Source organism: Tamandua tetradactyla, chromosome 13 (assembly GCF_023851605.1).
Source record: "Tamandua tetradactyla isolate mTamTet1 chromosome 13, mTamTet1.pri, whole genome shotgun sequence".
Lineage (NCBI taxonomy): Eukaryota > Metazoa > Chordata > Mammalia > Pilosa > Myrmecophagidae > Tamandua > Tamandua tetradactyla.
The window spans coordinates 74,324,957-74,346,514 of NC_135339.1; the positions used below are offsets into that span (position 1 = coordinate 74,324,957).

General features: G+C 42.8%; 1 protein-coding gene across 1 annotated transcript in view; it reads right to left on the bottom strand.

Moving 5' to 3' along the window:
• The window catches only part of LOC143653426 (guanylate cyclase 2G-like), a 36,961-nt gene extending 16,770 nt beyond the window's left edge, over positions 1–20,191 (bottom strand). The window contains exons 1-12 of the mRNA XM_077124463.1: positions 19,808–20,191; positions 17,522–17,870; positions 15,643–15,752; positions 13,419–13,604; positions 12,084–12,228; positions 10,772–10,907; positions 9,448–9,569; positions 8,647–8,810; positions 7,182–7,319; positions 4,854–4,937; positions 4,016–4,117; positions 3,414–3,485 (exon numbers count right to left, since the gene is read on the bottom strand). Of these exons, the coding sequence (XP_076980578.1) occupies positions 3,414–3,485; positions 4,016–4,117; positions 4,854–4,937; positions 7,182–7,319; positions 8,647–8,810; positions 9,448–9,569; positions 10,772–10,907; positions 12,084–12,228; positions 13,419–13,604; positions 15,643–15,752; positions 17,522–17,870; positions 19,808–20,191 (1,992 nt within the window). The remainder of the gene's footprint in view (positions 1–3,413; positions 3,486–4,015; positions 4,118–4,853; positions 4,938–7,181; positions 7,320–8,646; positions 8,811–9,447; positions 9,570–10,771; positions 10,908–12,083; positions 12,229–13,418; positions 13,605–15,642; positions 15,753–17,521; positions 17,871–19,807) is intronic.
• Positions 20,192–21,558: the final 1,367 nt, after the last annotated feature.

Here is a 21,558-nt window from a genome sequence, read left to right on the forward strand (position 1 = left end):
GAGACTCTATTAATAATACTGTGCAATAGAAACATAACACAAGTCCTAGGTGTCATTTGAAATTTTCCAGTAGCCACATTAAAAAGTGAACTTAGTTGAATTTATTATATTTAACCCAATATATCAAAATCTTATTTCAACATGTAAGAAATATTTTTTAAATATTAATGGTATAATTTTCCATTCTTCTGTTTTTACCAAGGCTTTGAAATCCAGTATGAATTTTATCCTCACAGTACATCTCAATTTGGACGAGGCTCAATAGCCACATGTGGCTGGGAGCTACCATATTATAGAGAAAAAACCTATGCCATAGGATTGCTAGGGGAATTAATAAGAAAATCAGGTGTTTCAGTACTAGCAATGGAGTTATCTGTGGCAGAAGTAATACTATTGCTATGTTACTAACATTTATTGAGCACCAGCTATGCAGAAGGCGCCTCACAATAACCCTGTGAGGTGGGTACTACCATTATTTTTATTTTGTATGTAGGGAAACTGAGGTTAGGTTAGGTTAGGTAAGCAACATATCTAAGGTCATCTGGTGGCAAGTGGCAGAGCCAGGGTTCAAACCCCCAAGACAGCTTCTATGCCAACCTGCTCTTCATCCTTTTAATCCATCAAAACTTCTCTTCCTTAAAAATGAGTCCCATCCCTAACTCAAGAGGAAGTTGGTATTATACACTCCAAAGCTTCTTCCCAGGCTGAGCTCAGTGTATCGAGCTGCTTAGGGATAGGACAGTGAGCCTCATTCTTCTGGGCTCTCCACATCCAGAATGGAAGCCAACCCAAATTAAGTCCTCCATCAACATGTCCATTGGCTTGAGATGTCAGAGTTATCTCAGAACCTCTCTGGTATAGAGGAGGTGCTGGTCAAATAGATGTATGGGGAGGACTTGTTTTTATGATTGGTACATGATGGTCAGAAGCACCATCTGACTCAGAGTGAGAGCCAGCACCTGGGTTCATGTCAAAGTCACCCATGGCAAAGCTCTGAAAGACTGAAGAGTGGCCAGTGAACATTCTTTACCTTATTTATTCTGCCTTTTCCTATTATTCTTGTTCCCCTTCCAAATAATATGTGAGCAGAATAATTTGGCCTTGAAGAACTTAAATGTCCTTCTGCCTTGGACTAGCCCATCCTGTCATCAGTGACTTCTTTACATGATTCATAATGTGCACACTACGTTTCAGGAGGCAGAGATCCTTCCAAAGCAAGGTGTCAAGCCATCCTCTGTTTTTCAGGCATTGGAGTAGGGGGTAGATTCAGTGACCTAGAGTAGGTAAGATTACTCCCTTCAAGTTACCACTCCCACCCACCCCATATTCTCCAGAGAAAACTTTGGGTTAATACCTCTTGAAAGCCAACTACCAACACTGAAAACACTAACTCTTTTAGTCATTCTCACCTTGGTGATCATTTATTTAGTAGCTTGCTTTTCACATCCAATATACATGATATTAACTATTTTGATTGAGGCAGGACACAGATAATTGGAGTTCTAGAGTACTTCCCTGGGTTTTATAGATTGAGAAAGGAGAGAAGAGTCCCGCAGTAGGAAAGGAGGCTACAGTGGATCCTTCCATTTTACAACCATTCCACTGTCACTTAAAAATTGTATATGTACACATCTTGATGGTTGCTTTATTGTTCCCTCTAGCTAGATTTAAAGCCATTCAAAGCAGAAAGAAGTCTCTGTTTTCCTACCAAAGTACCCATGGTATTTTAAGCCCTAAACAGATGCTCAATAAAGTTTTACTGAAATAATGACAGTGGTAGTCCAGGGTTGCCCATGGAGACCCAACCATGAGAGGTTTCTGTTTGTCTACCTTTCTTGGTAACAATATGCTGGCTCCCCATTAAAGCCCAGGAAATCAAAGTTTCACAAGGCCATTAAGACTCAGTCCTTAGAAACAAAAGCAATAAAATCCTTGAAGAAGAAAAGCCCTTCAAAGTTAACCAGGTCAACCTCATTCATTACACCCAGATGGAGGCTGAGGTCCACAGAGAAGAAATGGCCTGCCAAAGTCCCTCAGTGAGACAGTGGCCCAGTACTCCAAGGATGAGGTGCCAGTACTTCAGGAAGCAGGTCTCATGTTTCACCCTTGTACCCCTGACTATGCCCAAGCAGAGCCTTCCCCACAGGAGTTTCTCAGCACTCATTTGTGGATGGACTGTCAATTGACAAAGATGATGACTAGCTCTAGCCCTGCTGCCCATGTGTCAGACTGACAGGCCTCCTACCAGGTCATTGGCTTAGTCCCCTCTGGCAGTAAAAGCACATACAGCAAACTTAGGAAGAGCTCCTGGATTTTAGCCCAAGTTGAGAGAGCAGCCTCAGGATGCTGATCCATACAGACAAGATCCAACACCACAGCTCATCTCCTCAACTTCACTCCTGTCTCCTCCAGCTGCACAGCTGGATGATGACCCTTTGAGACAATGAGTCCTCTTGGGCTTGCTGGTCTAGCTACCACCTCTCAGCATGCCCTCTGGCTATATGACTAGAGGCAAGAAGGGACCTCACGCCACATCTCTCTGAACTGCCCTTCTCAGTTGCTGAAGGGCTTCTAGATATTAGACTGAGTTCTGCCTGCTGCAAAAGATGAGAGCAATCTTTAGTTCCTACTACTAAAGGGCTTCTTATTTCTTACCTAGTGGTTAAGGGTGTAGGATTCGAAACTACCTAGGTTTGAATCCTGGCTCCACCACTCAGTAGCTATGAGACTTTGGGTAAGTTGGGTAAACTTTCTGTGCTCATTTTCCCATCTGTGACACGGGAACATTCATAGATCTATCTCATATTTTCTTGTGAGAATTAAATAAATTATAATATGCAAAGTGCTAGGAAGCACCTGGCCCAAAGTAAGCACTAAGTATATTTTAGCTATTGTTGTTGTTATCTTCTTAGCAGCGACCTCAGCCCCCTTTGCCCAAAGTCAAGTTCTGCCTGCTTATACACTTTCTTGGATCATTCAGTGTCCACCTCTGAGGTCGGCGCTTTGTGGTTACTGTGGCACTAATCTCCATTTTCTGGGAAAAGGGATTAGGAATTAGGAAGAGGTCTCAGTAGTCACTTTCCCTAGCTCACTTCATGGTCTAATCATGAGAATAATCATAATTCTCTTTGGAATAAAAATCCCCTAAAATGTAAACATTTTACATTTTACTCTTTTCCGATTGGGTAAGCCCAGCATCCAACTTTTGGGTAAAATAATTTTTTCTTTCCATATTTACTTGAAACTGGGGAGGGAGAAAAGTTGGGCGAATCTGACTGAAGTGATAGATTTTAGAGTTAGAATCACTTTGTAGAGAAGATTTTGAGGCAGGCCAAAATTTTCAGAGGAACTACTAATCCAATTAAAAAAACTCTATGGTATTTGTTCATTAAATAAGATTATATTATACTCACATTGACTATATCATACGCAAATGATAGTTTGAATATCCAGTCCATTTCAATATCTGAGTTCCTCAAGACATCCTGAAAAACATAATTATTCAAAATATTATTAGTGACTTAACCTGAAGCACTGCGCACTTCATAGATTGAATGGATTTGACACTGATCCATCAGATATTTTTGGCCAGAACTAATACAACCCGAGGCTGAACACTCTAAATCTAGCAACCAGAAATCTAACCAGGATCACTGTACCCTTAATTGACTCGAGACTGAGAAAAGGTGCAGTCTTGCGTTTCCACTCCCTTACTCCTAACACAAACTGATCGCCATATGTTGTGTATACAATGGGCCCACGAATGCAATTTAGGAGTAATTGTGTCATTTTAGGAGATGGAACCAAACTCAGACAGTTTCAATCCCAAACAAAGGAAAAAGACACCGGACAACGTGACTGCTAATTTGATCCCATAAAGATGGTTCAACAAAATAATCCAGATCTTGGAATCAGACTAGAGAGGAACCCAGAGTTGAAGAGGTGAAAGCATTGATAAGGTTCCTTTTTAGTTGTTGCTAATCAAATCTGAGGTCAGATTTGCTACTTTGCTTACCTTAAGACTTCCTTTTTTGCAATACTGGGTGATAATGCAGATGGGTGGTTCTGTGCAAATACCAAAGAAAGGAACAATGTTTTCGTGCCTTAACTCACACACCTGAAAATAATAATGGCAGTGATAGATCAGGTTTATAGAGTGCATCTCCCACGCTGGGGTCTATGCTATGTGCTTTACATAATTTCTCTCACTGAATTCTGACAAATTGCTCTGTGTGATAAAAACTATTATTGCTTTCATTTTATAGATGAGGAAACGGATGGTCCAAAGGTAAAGTAAGATCATATCACTTTTAGGTGGCAGAGCTGAGATGTAAACCCAGGCAGTCTACCTCCAGCAAATAAGCCAGAGGAACGATTGAAGTCACCCTTAAGTAAGGGGATTAACAAACCAAGTGGACCCAGCTCCGTGTCCCTGTATTTATTTATGGCTGCTGATGCCTGTGTCGGGGGCTTGGCAGATCATAGATGTGGAACAAGAAGTCGGACTCCACAATTCCAACTCCCTGCAAGGACCAGGTTGACAGTAAGTGAGCGGCCAGCACAGACACAGAAGACTGAGGGACAGAATTAAGGCCAAGAAGAATTACGAGAAGAACCCAGTCTTCACTCCAGTGCCCGATTCAGGCCAGAGGGTCTGAGGTCCAAAGCCTGAGCTGTTGGTGGGGATGCAAAGGATTCGGAGGCACCAACTTAGGGGAAGTGACTTCCCAGTGTGGCTCCTTTGGGGCAGGAGCCATACCTCCCTGGGTGGAAACAGGAAGCTGGAAGAGAAGGGCAGGCAGGGGCAGAGGGAGCACTGCTTTTTCTCTTCCCCAAGAGGGTAGGGGCCTTACCAGCTGGATTTCCTGTAGCACAGACGGCTTCCTAACCCAGGCTTCTGCTTGGTCGCCAACATAGCGAATGGCCACATGGCTTCCCTGGAACCAGAGATCAAGTGGAATGTTCTTAACCAAGGACAATCCAAAGAAAGCGTCACCCAGAAAGGGATGGAAAGGGCAGTAGGAAGACTAGCAAGAAATCCACTTTTGAGAGGACTTCTCAAATGCCTTCCTTCCCAAACCAACCCCTGTGGTTGACCCTGTGCTGTGCTCAGACACTGTGCTGGATGCTTACCATGTAAGATCTCATTTAATGAGCATCATAGCCCTGCAAGGTGGGTTGATGAGCTCATCTGCAGATGGGATCACTGAGATCAGGTAACTTATCCAAGGTCACACATTTGTAGATAGTACAGCCAGAATTTGAACATCTGACTCCAAGATTATACTCTTTCTATTCTATACAGTAATGCTCCAATATCATTTGGAGGAAATACAGAGTTGAGGACACAGATTAAGTCTGGAGACAGATGCCTGGTTCAGAGCCCAGCTCCTCCACTCATTACCTGTGTAACCTCAAGCAAGTAATATAACATTTCCAAACCTCCATTTCCTCACCACAAAATGAGGATTAAAAATAATGCCTATGTCATAGGAAGGTTTTGAGGATTATATGACTTAAAATATGTAGCACTGTTCATTCCAAGCCTGGCACATATTACATTTTTAATAAATGGCATCTCTTCGTGTTATTATCTATTGACTCTCTCTGCTTTTAGAGAGTGACTTTATCAATCACCACAAAACACACAACAGTGTGGGAAGAGCTGAGTTGAACATAGAATCTGTACACAAGGGAAGGTAAACATCAGTACATGTTAAATATCAACCCATCTGCTGCTGGGCAAGTGTGGGATGAATGACACCAGATGCAGGACTACAAGGGGATGATGAAAGCTTCTTGGAAGAAGGGATCAAGCTGACATCTGAAGGGAAAGAAGGTTCCAGATGGGGTGGAGGAAGAAAGAGCAGGCACAGCCTTGTCAGAAGGTGATATACACATGGTATAATCAGAAGACCAATTTGATAAGCACAGGATTTATTCCAGAAGCAAAAAAACAAAAAAGGTCCTAAAAGGAGGTTGAGGCTAGGTGGTAGAAAGTCTTGGGCCCCTTGTTAAAGAGTCTGAACATGGTCCTGCAGGCAGCAGAAGTGCGGGAACCAGTGACAATGTTTGAGGGAGGGAGGGGAAACACCTTTGGGGATGATCCATCAGGCAGTGGTGGGCATGGCGTATGCATGGCCTCCTTCTCTAAATGGCAGTGGATCACAACATACAGTTTTATATAAACAGTGATCCTTATATTTGGTTATATCCCAAGAGTTTTTTGTAGTTTGGAAACTCAAGCAAGTAGACCTTTAGGAAAAATAAGTACTGTTTGCACAGGGATAATTTGGTTCTGATCTTTGCTAAGTCCACTTTAGAGCAATGAACAATTCTTCCCTTGCTAGAGCTCTCTGCCCCACTCTCAGGGATCTCAATTTTAAACAGTAAAATACAGATTTTTTTCCTTCTTTACGTAATTTTCTCCCAGGGGACTTGAACTTCTGAAGGATGCTAAATCCTGGTATGGGAGGCCCAGGGTGTGGGATGGAGAATAAGCAAGGAAAGGCAGGGATCAAGCTCCAGGCTTCAGTAGCTGCCACCGTTTACACAGCAGAAGCACTAGTACCACGAATCCTTGGTATGCTAACGTACCAAGGATGAAATAATTCATGCCCACCCTGTACTGTCCAACAGCGCAGCCACTAGCCACATGGGGCTTTGTAAATTTATTAAAATTAAATAAAATTTACACTCCAGTTCCTCAGTCACACTCATTATCCACATGTGGCTAGTGGCTGCCAGTGAGGACAGTGCAGATGCAGAACCTTTCCATATTTATAGAAAGTTCTATTAGGCAGAGCTGAGTCTGGGCCAGAAGACTTGCTATACAAGACATGGGCATGGGCCAGCAGGATAGGAATCACCTGGGAGTTTATCACAAATGCACAATCTCAGACCCCATCCTGGACCTACTGAAACAGAATCTATATCTTAGCAAGATCCCTAGATGATTCGTATGTGGGAATCATTATGGTGGGAGAAGCACCAGTCTAGAGTCACAGGACCAACTTGACTTTTTTTAATTGTATAATATGACGTATATACAAAACAACTTGACTTTTGCTTGGAGAATGTCCCCCTATTCAGAATGCCCTGCCCGACAGAAATGATAGGCAGAGAACAGGACAGAAGCACACACTAAGCCCTACATCCAGCCATCCTGCCATCACAAGTACCTGGTAAAACCCCAGTGGGGTGTAATAGAGGTCTTCCCCTGACTGGCTCTTGATAAAGGAGCTGAGGTCTCCAGAAATCATCACACTCGACGCATTGCTGTTGTCCTCTCTTGACCCAAGAATGCCTCTCTGCGATGGCTGTAAGAAAGGACACAGTTCATTTGCTCTCAGTAGCATGGTCAAGGATGGAAAGGACTGTGCATTTTATAGATGAGAAAAATGAGTGTCAAGATCACCGTTAACAAATGAGAGAGCTGCAACTTGAATCCTGATCTCCCTGAAACCAGAGAGTGAGCTGCTAACTGCTACGTGTACACCACACTTTGCATCTATGCCACAAAGGACAGTAGAGTATAGTGTTTAAGAGGGCAGGATCTGCAGTTAGACTGCTCAGATTTTCAAGTTCTGGCTATGACAATGAACTGTGTGACCTTGGGCCAGAGTCATTTTCATAAATGAACATCTAACCATGTTATCTCTCTGTTTAAAGTACTCAGTTCCTTCCCAACACCTAGAGAACATCTTTAAAGCAGAGAAGCCCTGTTTTTGGAAAGGAATCTTACATGGAACCTTCATGTAGAAACCAGATAGATCAAAGCAGAGCTGCTTTGCTGGATGAGGGAAAAGAAAGGCTCAGTCTTCTCCCTACCTCAGTCCCCAATCCCATCCTCCATAAATCCTTCACCCCAACACTGATGCAGAAAGTCCCAGAATCCAGAGGACATTTGAAAATGATTTACCAATGCATCCCAATCTCCTGGACTTAGCCTCTCAACATCTTCCTGACCTGGTACCTGCCAAGCTTCCCAGCCCCAGCTCCCACCCCTGAGCACCCCACATCCTGGCATATCCTGTATTACTTCTCTCCTTTTCACCACATAGCAGACCTACTCCTCTCAAATGTAACTTCTTCTCTGAAGCCTTCCTGAAGCCAAGCATTTATTCCCTCCACCTGCAAATATTCCATCTCAGTTTGTGGGCCCCTCTTTGAGCATTTGCCTCTTTCTGAAGGCATCTCATCTGTGGCTGCATGCCTGGCACTATGTTTGGGCTACAGTAGAAGTTCAACAGATGTTTGTTGAGCAAATGAACCTTATCATACTAGTCATCAGGGCATTAAAGGAGTTATTGTGGTTTTGAAAATAAATAAATACTCCTGGGAGACAGTCTTAACATTTAAGCAGGAGATATAGATTGTGACACCCACTAACTGACAGGACCTTTAGATACTGTCTAGGAATTTTTATGTATTCAGAGACTGAGAGAGGTGAAATGATGTTCGCAGAGAGATTCAGCAAGTAAGTGGCAGGCCTAGAACCAGAACTCAGGTTTCAAGACTCTTCGTTAAGTGCTCAATTGATACATGAATCAGCCCCCTACTTCCATGAACCCCCAAGTGAGGTCCCTTCCATGAATTGACAACAGCACGCAGGGAAATAGAGGTCTCAGTTATGTGTGGCCTCACCTTGTTCTGGGGCAGAATGGTGATGTCGTCGTGATCAATTTGCCACCAGATGTCTTTATTTTGCCTCTGCAGTTTTCCCTTCTGCATCCTTAAAATCAGGCCTATAGTGGCAGCAACCGAGATGGTAATCAGGAGCGTCAGCATGATAACCACAGCAGGTACACCTGTCAGGTAGAGACAAAGAATTACTCGACCTGCCCAAGAGCAGGAGTCATACATCCCTGCCTTGCCCTGCTGAGCAGATGTTCCAAAGGCTGCTCAGTGTGGGACCGGGTTAGGACACACTGTGCCCACTGATACTTCATCTCTTCTAAAGATACTTTCATGACCACCTCTCTGGCTCCCATGCAACCTTCCATGGTGGAGAAATAATAATGATGACTTCTAATACCACCACCACCTTTCATCAAACATCTGCTATGTGCTGTCCCTAGGGTTGTTCTCTAGGCATGAGCCATCTAATTCCAGGGCCTGGGGGCCTAAAATTTGGCAGCACTCCTGTGTCCTGACTCTGTCTCTCTAGAAACGAGGTTCCCGAGCCAGGCTTCCCTAGAGTTCTCAATAGGAGAGGGAGGTAGTTTTGCCCCATAGAGGACTTTGACAACATCTGGAGAGACTTTTGGTTGTTACAACTAGAGAGATGCTACTGATATGTATGGAGCAGAGGCCAGGGATGCAGCTAAACATCTTACACACCACAGGACAAAACCCCTCACCAAACAAAGAATCAAATAGCCCTAAATATCAGTAGTGCTGCTGAGAATCCCTGCCCTACAGTATCCTGTCCTACCGTCTTCAAACAGCCATACTTGCCTGTAAAAGCAGGCTCCGTTTCACAGAGCTCATTATAAAATCCACAGCCAGGTCTGTTTGCAGGAAGAGACCCAAAGGACCAAGTAATATTGGAGAAATTCCCTATGGGCCTTTAAAAAAAAAGACAAAGATTAAAAAGACACAACCACAATCAAGAGCAATATGACCTTAAAGGCCAAATTTGAGCATCATGAGTTCAGTGGACAAGTTCAGTTCAAGGTCAGAGCCCATTCAATTTATTCTAGTCATCTCTACTTCAGGTGTGGCAGGGACAGCTGAAACACATGTAATTTGTAAAAAAAAAAAAAAAAAAAAAAACAGGCCTTGGTTTCTTGATTCAAATTTCTGCTGACACATACAATTTTCTCCTCTCACTTGGAGCTTTCAAATCCAGCCTTCAAGTAATCTACTTATCTACTTCATGGAAGAATACTGTCTTTTTGCTGGCTAGAATACCTGACTCAATCTTTTGATTTAAATAATATCTCTTTCAGTTTCAAAGATGAGGTACCAATTCTCCGACGTGGCTGGGATTTCCACCCATGTTTATGCAGACAAACTTTGTTATATAACACCTTGATATTTCACAGACCAAAACACTCCCCCTGCATGGAGTAGACCTGTCCCTACAATACTGAAGACCTATTTGCCCTGGTTATTTTGTTCCCTGGGCTGACCCATTATGGTACATTAAAATTCTGCAAGGGTTAAAGTCTTAAATTCTATTTGAATTGGGGTGGTAGAATTGGGGACAAGTAGAAATTGAATTAAGTTCTAGATTTCCTTTCAGTTTTCTTATTAATTTATAGCTGAGAGAACAAAAACTGACTTTCCCAGGGATTGCTGGTTATTGGGAGCCCAGGGCAAGCAAACAGGTCCTGGTATGCACCAATCCTGTCTGTTTTGATGCCAGGCTCTTTGAATGAGCCAGGTTTGCTGACTGCCAGCTTTTGGGGGATGCTATGCTCCATCACCCACTCTGGACTCAGGGCCTCTCCACCAAGGGTTATGAAACAACCAGCAGGGATTACCAGGCTGGAACATCACAGAAGGCCGAGGCCCCTGTAGAGTTGCAGTTAGGAAGCACTTTGAACTAAATCTGAAGGGGTCAAGCCACACCCACAATCAAGGGCAAGATGGCCGCGAAGACCAAATGCGAGCATCATGAGTTCAGGGGACAACTTAGCAGAATCTAGAAACTGGACCCCATCTGGCCGGGAGGTATCCCCTCACCACCCAGCAGGACCTCCTTCCTCAACCCCCGGTCTCTTCCACAGTGTAACTGAGACTCGCAGAAACGTCCTGCAGGTACCTGATTTCTTTCTGATAGCTGTCATAACGAAGAAAAGGAAGAAAAGAAGACCCATTCCCAGACTTCCGTAAGGCATAGACCGAGTAATCCATGTGCCTTTCTCCCTGGGAGTCGACAAATACCGGGCCAGTGATTCCTGGAAAGAGAGTTGGACAAGGAAAGGTGGACAGACAGGAACTCATGGGCTTCAGATGCCAACCTGCTGACTCAAATAAGTAGAATATTCCCCCCGACCCCTGCCAAAATAGCCATCAAAAGCCAGACGTGAGGTTTCTGCCATTTCAGGGAATTTAAAGGTCAAGGAGGGAGAAGGTCGTTCAGAGGCAGTACCTGGTGGGACTCAAGGGTCACATCAAGTAGGCAGATGTGTTTTGTTAGGCCTGTGCTGGGGAGGCCCACGCAGCATTTAAAAGAAAAAAATTAATTTCCCATGAAATCCCAGATTTATGTTTCCTTCCCTCCGATAGTCAGATCTGACAACAGGAATCCAGCAGTTGGCTGGAGCTGAGGAGCAGCTGTTCCCTCCAGGAGGGGTTCCTAGGCCCCACCAGCCCGTCTACCTCTTGGCCCGCCCTATCCTTCAGTGCTGCCAGGCCCCAGGGGCACACGTTTTTGAGCTTTGTTCTCAGAACAAGTCCTTCTCACCTGGTTTTGCTTTATACAGAGGCCATGGCCAGGTGCTTATTTCTGGTCCAGACTATTCTTTGTTCCTGCTTTGTTCCTTGTGTTAAATTCCTCCCACAAAGGAACAAGTCAGAGCCCTCGAGAGAAGTAAAGTACAGCTTGCCCAGACCCCAAATAGGACACACGGTCTGACAAAGGACTTAGTTCTAATTTCTTCCCATTGGGAATGTGATGCAAAACTACCATCTATGAAGTACCTACTGTGTGCCTGGCACGGTGGTCATGGAGATTCCACAGGTCTAGTCTCAGTTAACTGCAAAGGAGGTACCATCATTAGCTCCTAGCGAGCAGAGCTTTGGAGGCATACTCCCTGAGTTTCCAGAGCCAGGACGAAGCAGAGTTGGGACTCAGGCCCATGCTTGTTGGGCCCAAGCACCACTACAGGCCTTTCCACTTGACCTACACAGATTTCTGGGCAGACAGGCAAAATCCACTGTGGCAGCTGGGAGTTGCAACCTCATTCATCCCTTACAGTGGACCAGAATCTCCATGAAAAAGGTGGATTCTTTAGTTCAGTGGAAGGCAGGCCTTGAAGAGGTCTTTAATCACATGTCCAACATCTCAAAAACCATGATCTTAGAGCAACGGCCCTGAGTTCAGGAAACCTACGAGCAACCAAAGCCCTTACCCTGCAGTGCAGTGTGATTGGAAGCTTTCAGAGCACTAACCAGCTGCCGCCCATCCCGGAAATCACTTCCAGCCTTGATCATCAACTTCACAGTCTGAGCATAGAGTAGGACTGCATCGTGAAGGTAGGCGGAGTAGGGACTCACCTTCAAAAAGGAGAGCAAAATCTGGGGTTGGGAAAGGCCCACATCCTCCCATTGCTTGGTTGAGAACACTCTCCTTCCCCTTACTGTGTAACTTAGCACGTGCCAGGGCCTGAATTCCTCAAGCTTTCTGTCTTGTTTTCCCAATTAGATCACATGGTCAGTAACAGCCCTTGAGGCCACAGTCTGATGGTGGAACGATTTAAGGGAAAGAGCGATGATGTTGGAGTCAGGCAGACTGGTTCAAATCCTGGCCCTGCCACTTCTGGCTATGAGATCCCTAGGTAAGTTCCATTACCTCTCTGAAACTCAGCTTCTTCCTTTACGAAATGGGGACTAAACCACCTCTCGCAGTGAGTACGAGGATGGTTCAATATGACAGCTAGTTAAATGAACTGACACTTAGTAAATGGTTCCCCAAATATGCATTGATTAACCACCTTGTCTTGTGTCTTGGCATCCACAGTTGCCCCCTCATTCCTAACTGAAGTCCTTGTCATCACCTTTAGGCTTGGCTTTGCTCCTCACTGGAAGTAACTCCAGCTCTGGCCAATGATCTCTCCATACAAAATTTTCTACAGGAGCCAGATGTTTGCCTCATCATTGCACACATATTCAGATCCCCACTGGCTGCTAATCTCTTTCCTGACTGTTTGTTTTCTGCATCCCATCTGCTTGCCTGGGCCTGTCCTAGTCCACCTCCCTGGTCCCTCTGTTCTAATCTTCATCCTGGTGTCCTCCTAGGAAAAGAAACTGTCATGTCTGAACACACTAGTCTCTGCTCTGATAGATACTAAAAACCATAATTTGGGAGGAAGAACCCATTATCAGACCCATTTTACAGATGAATAGACTGAAGTGTGGAGAGGTTAAGCAATTCACTCCAAGTACCACAGTTAATAAATAGCAGAACGAGGGTGGGAGCCCAGCTCTCTGATTCTAACGGCCACACAGCCTTTCATTTAGGAATCCCTGTGCCTCCTGTGGTTCTGGGGTACAGAGCTCACAAGAGAGCACCAAAGTGCTACTTCTTTTGGGCTGTGGAAGATGGGGGAACTGTATGTGTGTGTCTGTCTGTCTGGGTAGGGAAAGGAAAAGAGAGGGAAGAAAAGAGAGAAAAGCAAAAGCCAAACACAAATATTTCATCCTTAAAGAAGGGGAGACTGAAGGGACAGGAAGACGCCACATCAGACCTGCTCCTCGGAGGAGATGGAGCTGTGAAAGGGTGGCCCCCTCAGCCTTTGGTAGACTTCTTTCTGGAAACTTCCATCTCCAGAGTCATCTCCGTAGGAGCTGAGGGTGATGAGAAACACTGACTCGTAGACTTTGGGGAAGAGTGTTGCCTTCCGATTTGTCAATGCCTCCTTCCAAAAACTGTCCTGAGAAGTAATGAAATAAATGTAGCCATTCTGTATGAAATAACCTGGGAAATGGAACTGAATTTAAGTCAATGTTGAATTTTAATCACTACACTCTCACCCGAAGAAACACAATGATTACTAAAGACCTGCTGTGTCAGGGCCCTGTTTTCTAGCTAGTATATCCGTGGTGGGAAGGAAGCCAATAAATAACAGAAACTTATCTGGGACTTCAGGCTGCTGAGACACAGAACGTTTACCTTCTAAGAATGGGTAGTAAAAACTTAAAACATGCATAACTGTCGAGTCTCCATTTTTCTGCTTGCAGCTTATGTGTTTTGTTATTATCATCACTATATTGTAATTATCAGGAAAGTAATTTCCACGCAGTGTGTGTATGTACAGGAAACAGTTGAATCCTCCCCAGTTTCCCTATCACTCCATCCCATCCCATCCTGAGATGTGACCAAAGAGTTATAGGCATGTATAGAGGTTCGTGTGTGTGTGCATGTGTGTATGCACATGGGGATATGTTTACGCTAATGGTGTCACTATCATTCTTTTTGCAGCTTGATTTTTTTTCCACTTAAACCTATATTGGAAGCACATATATAGAATGGATTTATGCTGTTCTTTTAAAAGCAGCCTGCAATTCAATTATATGGCTGTTGTGAGGTGTAGTTTCAGTTTTATATTCTCTTTACTGTTGCAAGTCAATCAGACTTTGATCATTAAGAATTTTGGAGAAAGTGGCAAAGAGGTTGAAAGGGCTTCCAGCTGATACTATTATTTGGCCCATGCTCTCCTCTTCTCATCTATCTGAAGTTGGAGGGGAGGGTAAAAGTAAAGAGAAAAGGAGGTAGACAACAACGAAAAAGGGAGGTAGGAGGATGATCTGGAACATTTAGCATACATTTAAAATTCCAGCTGACCACCCAAAGAAATATGAAACACTCTTTGACAATCTAAAAGACTTCATTATAAACAAAAAGAAAAGAAATCTAAAACATCATTATACATTTTTAATCCCTTTTGCCCCATTTCATCTTCTTATGTCCACGTTAAATAAACTCATTTCAGAGAGATAAAACTGATGGGAAAATTATACAGTGTGTCCATAGCTAAATGCAAGTGGGCTTTTTTGAGTTGGCCTGCTAGTGCTGTGTGGGGGTCAAATGCACAGACAGAAGCCAGCTGAACCTGGGTTAAGATCTAGCTCTCCCTCATGCTGGTTACGTGACCTTGAACAAGTTATTTTGCCTCATGGATAACAGTTTCCTCATCTATAAAATAAGGATAACACAAGCATCTACCCCATAGGGTCATTATGAGCGCAAATGAGTTTTAGCACATCAAGAGCTCACACAGGCCCTGGCACCCAGTAATTGCTGTCTGTGTGGGTGGAAGGCTCAGTCCCTGGAGTACCAGGCCCAGTTTGGAAAGCTAGTTGTACCTCTTGGGAGCTCTGAGATCTTGGGTGAAGATCAAAGCCTCAATTTTTCCGTCTGTAAGATAGGATGCTCATAATATCTGCCTCACAGAACTGTGGGGAGTATCAAGTGCAACGTTGCATGTTATAATGTATACCTCACCACTTGCTGGAGGCACATGTACCCTATAGTTACCCACAGATCCAAGCTTCCCAAGAACTACCTCATTGTACCATATTGGTCCGGCCAGGCTTTTGCTAGGGCTCCCACAGGTTCACAAGGGGTGACTGTGGAAGGAAGGAAGGGAGAGCCACTTGTCTTTGAGAATCCTTTGGGAAGGTCCCGGTTACCCAGTAAGAATGAAAGTTCTTTCTCAGCAGGTGTTCACTGATATGAGAGAAGAGGGCCAGGCCCTGGAGCGAACCTGCCTGGTTTGAGGCTGGGATCAACCCCTTGCTGGCTGTGCAAAAGAACTTTGGGTTCTCCTGATCTTAATATGAAGAAACAAGAGCCCCTCCCTCACAGAGTTGTAGCGACTATTCAATGAGTTAATCAATCCTGGCACACAGGAAGGGCTCCACAGGCATTACCTTTTCCGCTGGAACTGCTGAGTAGTCATCAACGCTTACCTGAGACTGCTGCAAAATGATGAAGACAAATTCTCCTGTGTTTAGTCCCAGCTTCTCTGCTGCCATCAGAATAACTTTTGCATCCTCTGAGCTGCATATTAAGATGATAACTAAAAGAGGGGGGAGCAGAGTCAACCAATCGCACGTGCTTGCCTACACATGTGCACATATATGCATGTTTTCAGTCTAGGCTGCATCCATTCCAAATGAGACATCCACTTACTGTTTCCTTGAGCGTGCTTTAGGAATTAGCAATGCCTAAGTGATTCCCAAAGTATATAGTTATTGAACCAAGCCAGCAGTGTACACATGAGAAGGTTTGCTCTACAGAACTAAAGTCTTCACTGCAGTGCCCGCCCCACCCCCATTTCTCTGCTCTAGTTTCTTTAGTTTGTTTGGCTCAAAAATCAAACAATTTTAGCTGTTTGACTCAGCAGCCACATATTAGTTAGGAGGCACTCCCAGCAGACCTGGAGTCAGGTATATTCAGGCCTTCCAAGTTGGGATGGGGGAAAAGGTCACACGCTTTTCTTCCTACCCAAACACTAACATGTCAGCATTCTTGCAGTGACATTTCGCTTTTTTTATTTTAATTTTGTTGTTTTAATTTTTGTGTTTTTAAAACTGAGATATAATTCACATGGAAAATTCACCATTTTAAAGTGTGCAGTTCAGTGGTTTTAGTATTTTCACAAGGTTGTGCAATCAAGAATATTTTCATCACCCCACAAAGATACCCCATACCCATTAACAGCCGCTCCCCATCTCCCCTCCTCCCAGTCCCCGGCAACCACTATTCTACTTTCTTTCTCTGTGGATCTGCATAGATGCTTTGCTTTTGATGATCCTCCACAAATAAAGTAGTGATTGATTTTTTAAATAAGGTAAATTATAATCCATTTATCAAAGTTCTGTTCATGTGCTAAATGCTGCTTTAGGCATGGATAGAGCAATTAGCAAAGTAGAGGAGTCCCTGTCCTCCAGGAGCTGATATCCCAGCGGGCAGACAGACAGGTCAGACAGACAGTATACAAGCGAACAGATTAAAGAGATCATTTAAGATTCTAATGAGGAGGGGCCATTTCTGCATCACGGAGTCTGAGAAGGTCTCTCTGAGTGGGTGAGCTGTAGGCTGTATTTGGAAGAATGAAAAGAAGCTCCCACGGGAGGAGTGCTGGTGGCGGGGTGGGGTAGAGGGAGATTGGGTTGTAAATGATACTTCAATTCAAGGGATCAATAAGTTCCAAAGTCCCAAAGCCAGAAAGAGTTAAGTTTATCTGAAGAACAGAAAGGAGTCAAATCTTATTCATGCTAGAAAGTAAAACCTTATAAGCACCATAAAACAATGATTGCTAACATTTTTGATCAATTATTATATCTGGACATTGAGCTTGTCACTGTAAAGTGACAAGCACTTTACAGGTGTGAACTTATTTAATATGGTTCTATGAAGTAGATAGGATGGCTGTTTCCATTTTACAGATAAGGTATCTGAAGCACAGAGAGGTTAAAGCACTTGCCCAGAAGCACACAGCTAGAAAGTGTCAGAGGCTAGATTCAAACATAGGTCTGTCTGTCTTCAGAGCCCATGCTCTGAAATACTGGTGAAGCCTAGGACCCAGTATGGATGCTTCCAGAACTTACTCTTTGAATCATAATACTAATGTATCTGGAATTTCACTTTAATCAAAAAGCAATTTTCTGTTGGTAATGTCGAGAGAAAAAGGAACTTCCTCATAGATATCATTAATTTTGTATAGTTTCCTCCTGCTTTTTTACACTCATAGGAAAATGAAGAGTTCCTAGTTTTTTCAAACAATCTGCATTTTCTATTTGACCCTTCAAACATAAGCAAGAGAAAACTCTTTTTCCTACTTACCTCTGACAACTGAGGACATGCTCCTAAGATTCTCTTGAAGGAGAACCGGATCACTGTTGGTGCATTTCATGCTGGCAGTGACGGTAAAATGTGGTTTGATCTCATTTTCTACAACCCTCCACAACTCATCCACTCCCTCCCAGGAGGAAGCCCCTGAATAGCCTCCAAACACACCAATATGTTTCCAGCCCAGATATTGGAGGCTTTTCTGAAGCACATTACCAATTTCCTGCATGGGTGGCAGGAGTTTCACACAGGTGTCATACAAGAAGTGGTTCTCCAGTTTTGCCTTTTGTCCAACAAAGTCAAACATGGGGATGTTCCACTGAGAGGCCAGCAAACCAATAACCTTGAAATAAATCAAAAGAATGATTTCCATAATTGAGTTTATGCTACACTCAAACCCGATTATAAGATCTCTGCATAAACCTTGGATTTGGTGAGACTATGAGTCATAATGTGACCTCTTTTGGAATATTGCTGATAAAATCTTGAATCCAACTTAGGGGTGCAAAATCTCAGGGCACAAGGAGAGCAATAGTGAGCATTTATTAAGTGCTTGCTAAGTGCTGAGTTCTCTACTAAGAGTTTATACATTTCGTCTTAATTCTTACATTTCTTTAAGATAGGTATTATTACTACCCCATTTTATAGATGAAAACATGGGGGATACTCAAAACCATATAGTTACCAAATAGTGGAGCCAGGATTGGAACTCAGGCAATCTGGTTCCAGAGCCCACAATTATAGTTGCTACTCACTCTCTTAGTTACTCTTTTTTAATCCTTTCCATATTCATTTCTCATTCATTTTTCATTGGGAGGCTATTTTTTAGAAGGCACTTTGGAGACCTTGTTCTTTTTTTTTTTTTTTTAAATTTATTTATTAATTAAAAAATAAACAAAATAAAACATCAACATACATAATCAGTAATTCACAATATCATCACTTAGTTGCATATTTATCATTTCTTAGAACATTTGCATTAATTCAGAAAAAGAAATAAAACGAACACAGGAAAGAAAAAAAAAAAGATTATACCTACCATACACCTTACCCCTCGCTTTCATTGATCACTAACATTTCAAAGTAAATTTAAAACATAGTATTCTTTTTTTATTAATTAAAAAAAGAATTAACAAAACAATTAGAAATCATTCCATTCTACATGTACAATCAGTAATTCTTAATAACATCACATAGTTGCATATTCATCATTTCTTAGTACATTTGCATCGATTTAGAAAAAGAAATAAAAAGACAACAGAATAAGAATTAAAACAATAATAGAAAGAAAAAAAAACAAAAAACAAAAAACCTATACCTCACATGCAGCTTCATTCAGTGTTTTAACATAATTGCATTACAATTGGGTAGTATTGTGCTGTCCATTTCTGAGTTTTTATATCCAGTCCCGTTGAGACCTTGTTCTTAAGAGAGCTTACAGTCTATTACAGAAGCTAATTCATAAAAATAGCTCTCAAGTTAAATATATTTTATGATTTATAGACAACAGCTTTATAGGAGTTCAAAGAAGAAATTACTTCTGATTTGAGAATTAGAGATGGGAGGGAGGGATATAGAGGGATGAAGAAAGGATCCGTGGCATTGAGCTTGCTTATGAAGAATGTGTTGGCTTTGAACAATTGGAAATGTGTTAAGTAGGAAATTCAAGGAAAGAGTGAGACTCAAATTAACTTTACTCTAAAATGTACCAATAATGATAGTTTGGCAGCCTTTTTGAGTGAGAACTGTGATACTCTTTTCCTATTCAGACTTCCTGTCAACACCTCTCAGATTATATGATACCAAAGACATCAGCAAAGTGAATACCGTGAGCCAACAAATGCAAGGCATTCATTTCCCTCATTTTCTTGCTATAGTTCCTCACAGTTGGTCGTATTTAATTCTTTCCCATTTACTTTCACCATCACTGAATAACTGATTATACATACTCCAGGGAAATAAAACCAAGCATTAGTTTTCTTCTTAAATTTTCTGAGCCATGTGGCTGTCAGTGTTAGAGTAAATAGTCTATACCTGACAGCAGCAGGTTCAAACAAGCGACAAAAGGAGGAAGAGAATGAATGAAATAACAAATGATTGGCTCAAAACATTTCTTTAAAGAAAGTTTTAACTGGTCTAATTATATCTCAACGAATGTTACCCAAGACCTAACATTGTTATTATAATAATAAGATTATTGTCAAGAGATTATTCACATCTTTAAAAGCAGTCCTTCCAGTGGAAACTCAGCCAAAATTTTTAGAAGACTGTATACACTACCTCTGCTGCTTCTGGGCATGCTGGTCCAAACAGGGCAGAAATCTGTTCTCTCTGGACCTGTTTGGTGAAGATGGTAAGGGACTCCTTGGTGCTGCAGGTTGAGTTGGTGTAAGTAAACGCCCAGCTGAAGTTTCCCAGGTGATCTGGCTCTGAGCTGACCTTGTCGATGGCAATCTGGAGACCTGCACCAAGCCTTTGCACACTGAATGGATGGGAGATATTCCAGGGGGCCTGGAAGCCCACAGTGAGTTTAGCAGCCTCTAGCCAAGTCACTAGCACACTGGTAAAGAGCATCAGAACTAGTGTTTGGAGGGCAACATAACATTCAACCCCCAAACAGAGGCCAGACCCGAGTAGGGCCTCAGGACCTATTCTTGGAGCCATGAATGTCCTAACACCTGGAACCCTGAAACACTCTGAGAGGCTCAGCTTCCTGACCATGCAGGCCAGGAGTTTTTATGATAGTGCAGAGTTCCCTGAGGACCATAGCTCACTTTCTATTCAGTGTCGTTAATTAACTGAAACCCTCCCTCTCCAGAGCCTCTTCTAAAACAGTCTAGAAGCGGCAGAGTCTTGTAGAAAGAGGCTGGAGCAGGGAGTCATCTGGCCCTGGTTATTGATCCATTGATGCCACTAATAAATTGGGAGCTCCTGGGCAACACATTGACCTCCTCTGTATCTCTTCACCAGTAAAATAAGAATTATGAGAACCAATCAAGTGTTATCAGATGGTCAGCACTGGAATTCAAACTCTGCCAATGTTAGCTGTGTGGCCTAGGACATGTTACTTCCACCGTCTATGCTTGCATTCCCTGATCTGTAAAATGGGAATAAAACTATAATGTACTTATGGGAATCTGTATTTTAACAGGATAGCATGTGTCCTTAAGTGCACCAAGGTTTGAGAAACTCTGAAATAGTCTGAAATGAGAGGAGGGAAAGAACAGCCAGTAGCTATTCTCTACTCACCCTGCTTTAGTAGCAAACCTCTGAACAGCATCACTGTGCCTCACACAGACCAATTTTCCAGAGCCATTTTCAAGCCTTGGATTATGGAGGCTTGCTTTTCTCCAAACCAAATTCACCATAACTGCATCTTCACTGAGCTTCGATTTCTCTCATTTCCTGCTAGAACAGCTTAGAGACAATTTGCAAAATCATCTGAGTCCAAAGGCTCCCTCATGCTAATCAAAGGCAGAATTCTATGGATCTTTTTGGCTCAGATGCTTACCAGATGTATATGGCCTTGGGTAAGTCAATTAAATCTGTGTCTCAGCTTCCTTGACTTCGAAATAAGCATAAAACTCGCCTCAGAGGATGTTGTAAAAATACGGTGAGATTACATAATGATTTAGCACGGCAACTCACATTTCAGAAGAATTCAATAAAGGAGTGCTGTTAATGGTTGTGTCATTGCAAAATCATGATCTCAAAACTAGGATGCTGGAAGAAGTGTGTTATTATATACATATATTAAATATTACAGATATTATGTGTGTACCATCCCCCACCCCAACCCCCACCCGTGCTACCACTCCCAATACAAGCTTCTTCTATTTTTCTTTGTGTGTATGTATTGCCTTTCTCCTGAAAGTCTTTGAGACCAGGTGCCTTTGTGTCCTTCTTTGGATCATCAGAGCCAGGGCAGTGCTTGACCCTTAAGTACACAAGTGAATATTACTCATAATAAGTATAAGAATTTTGTGATTCTTAAGCATTTAGAAGCAAGCATGATCAAAACTAGAAGAATA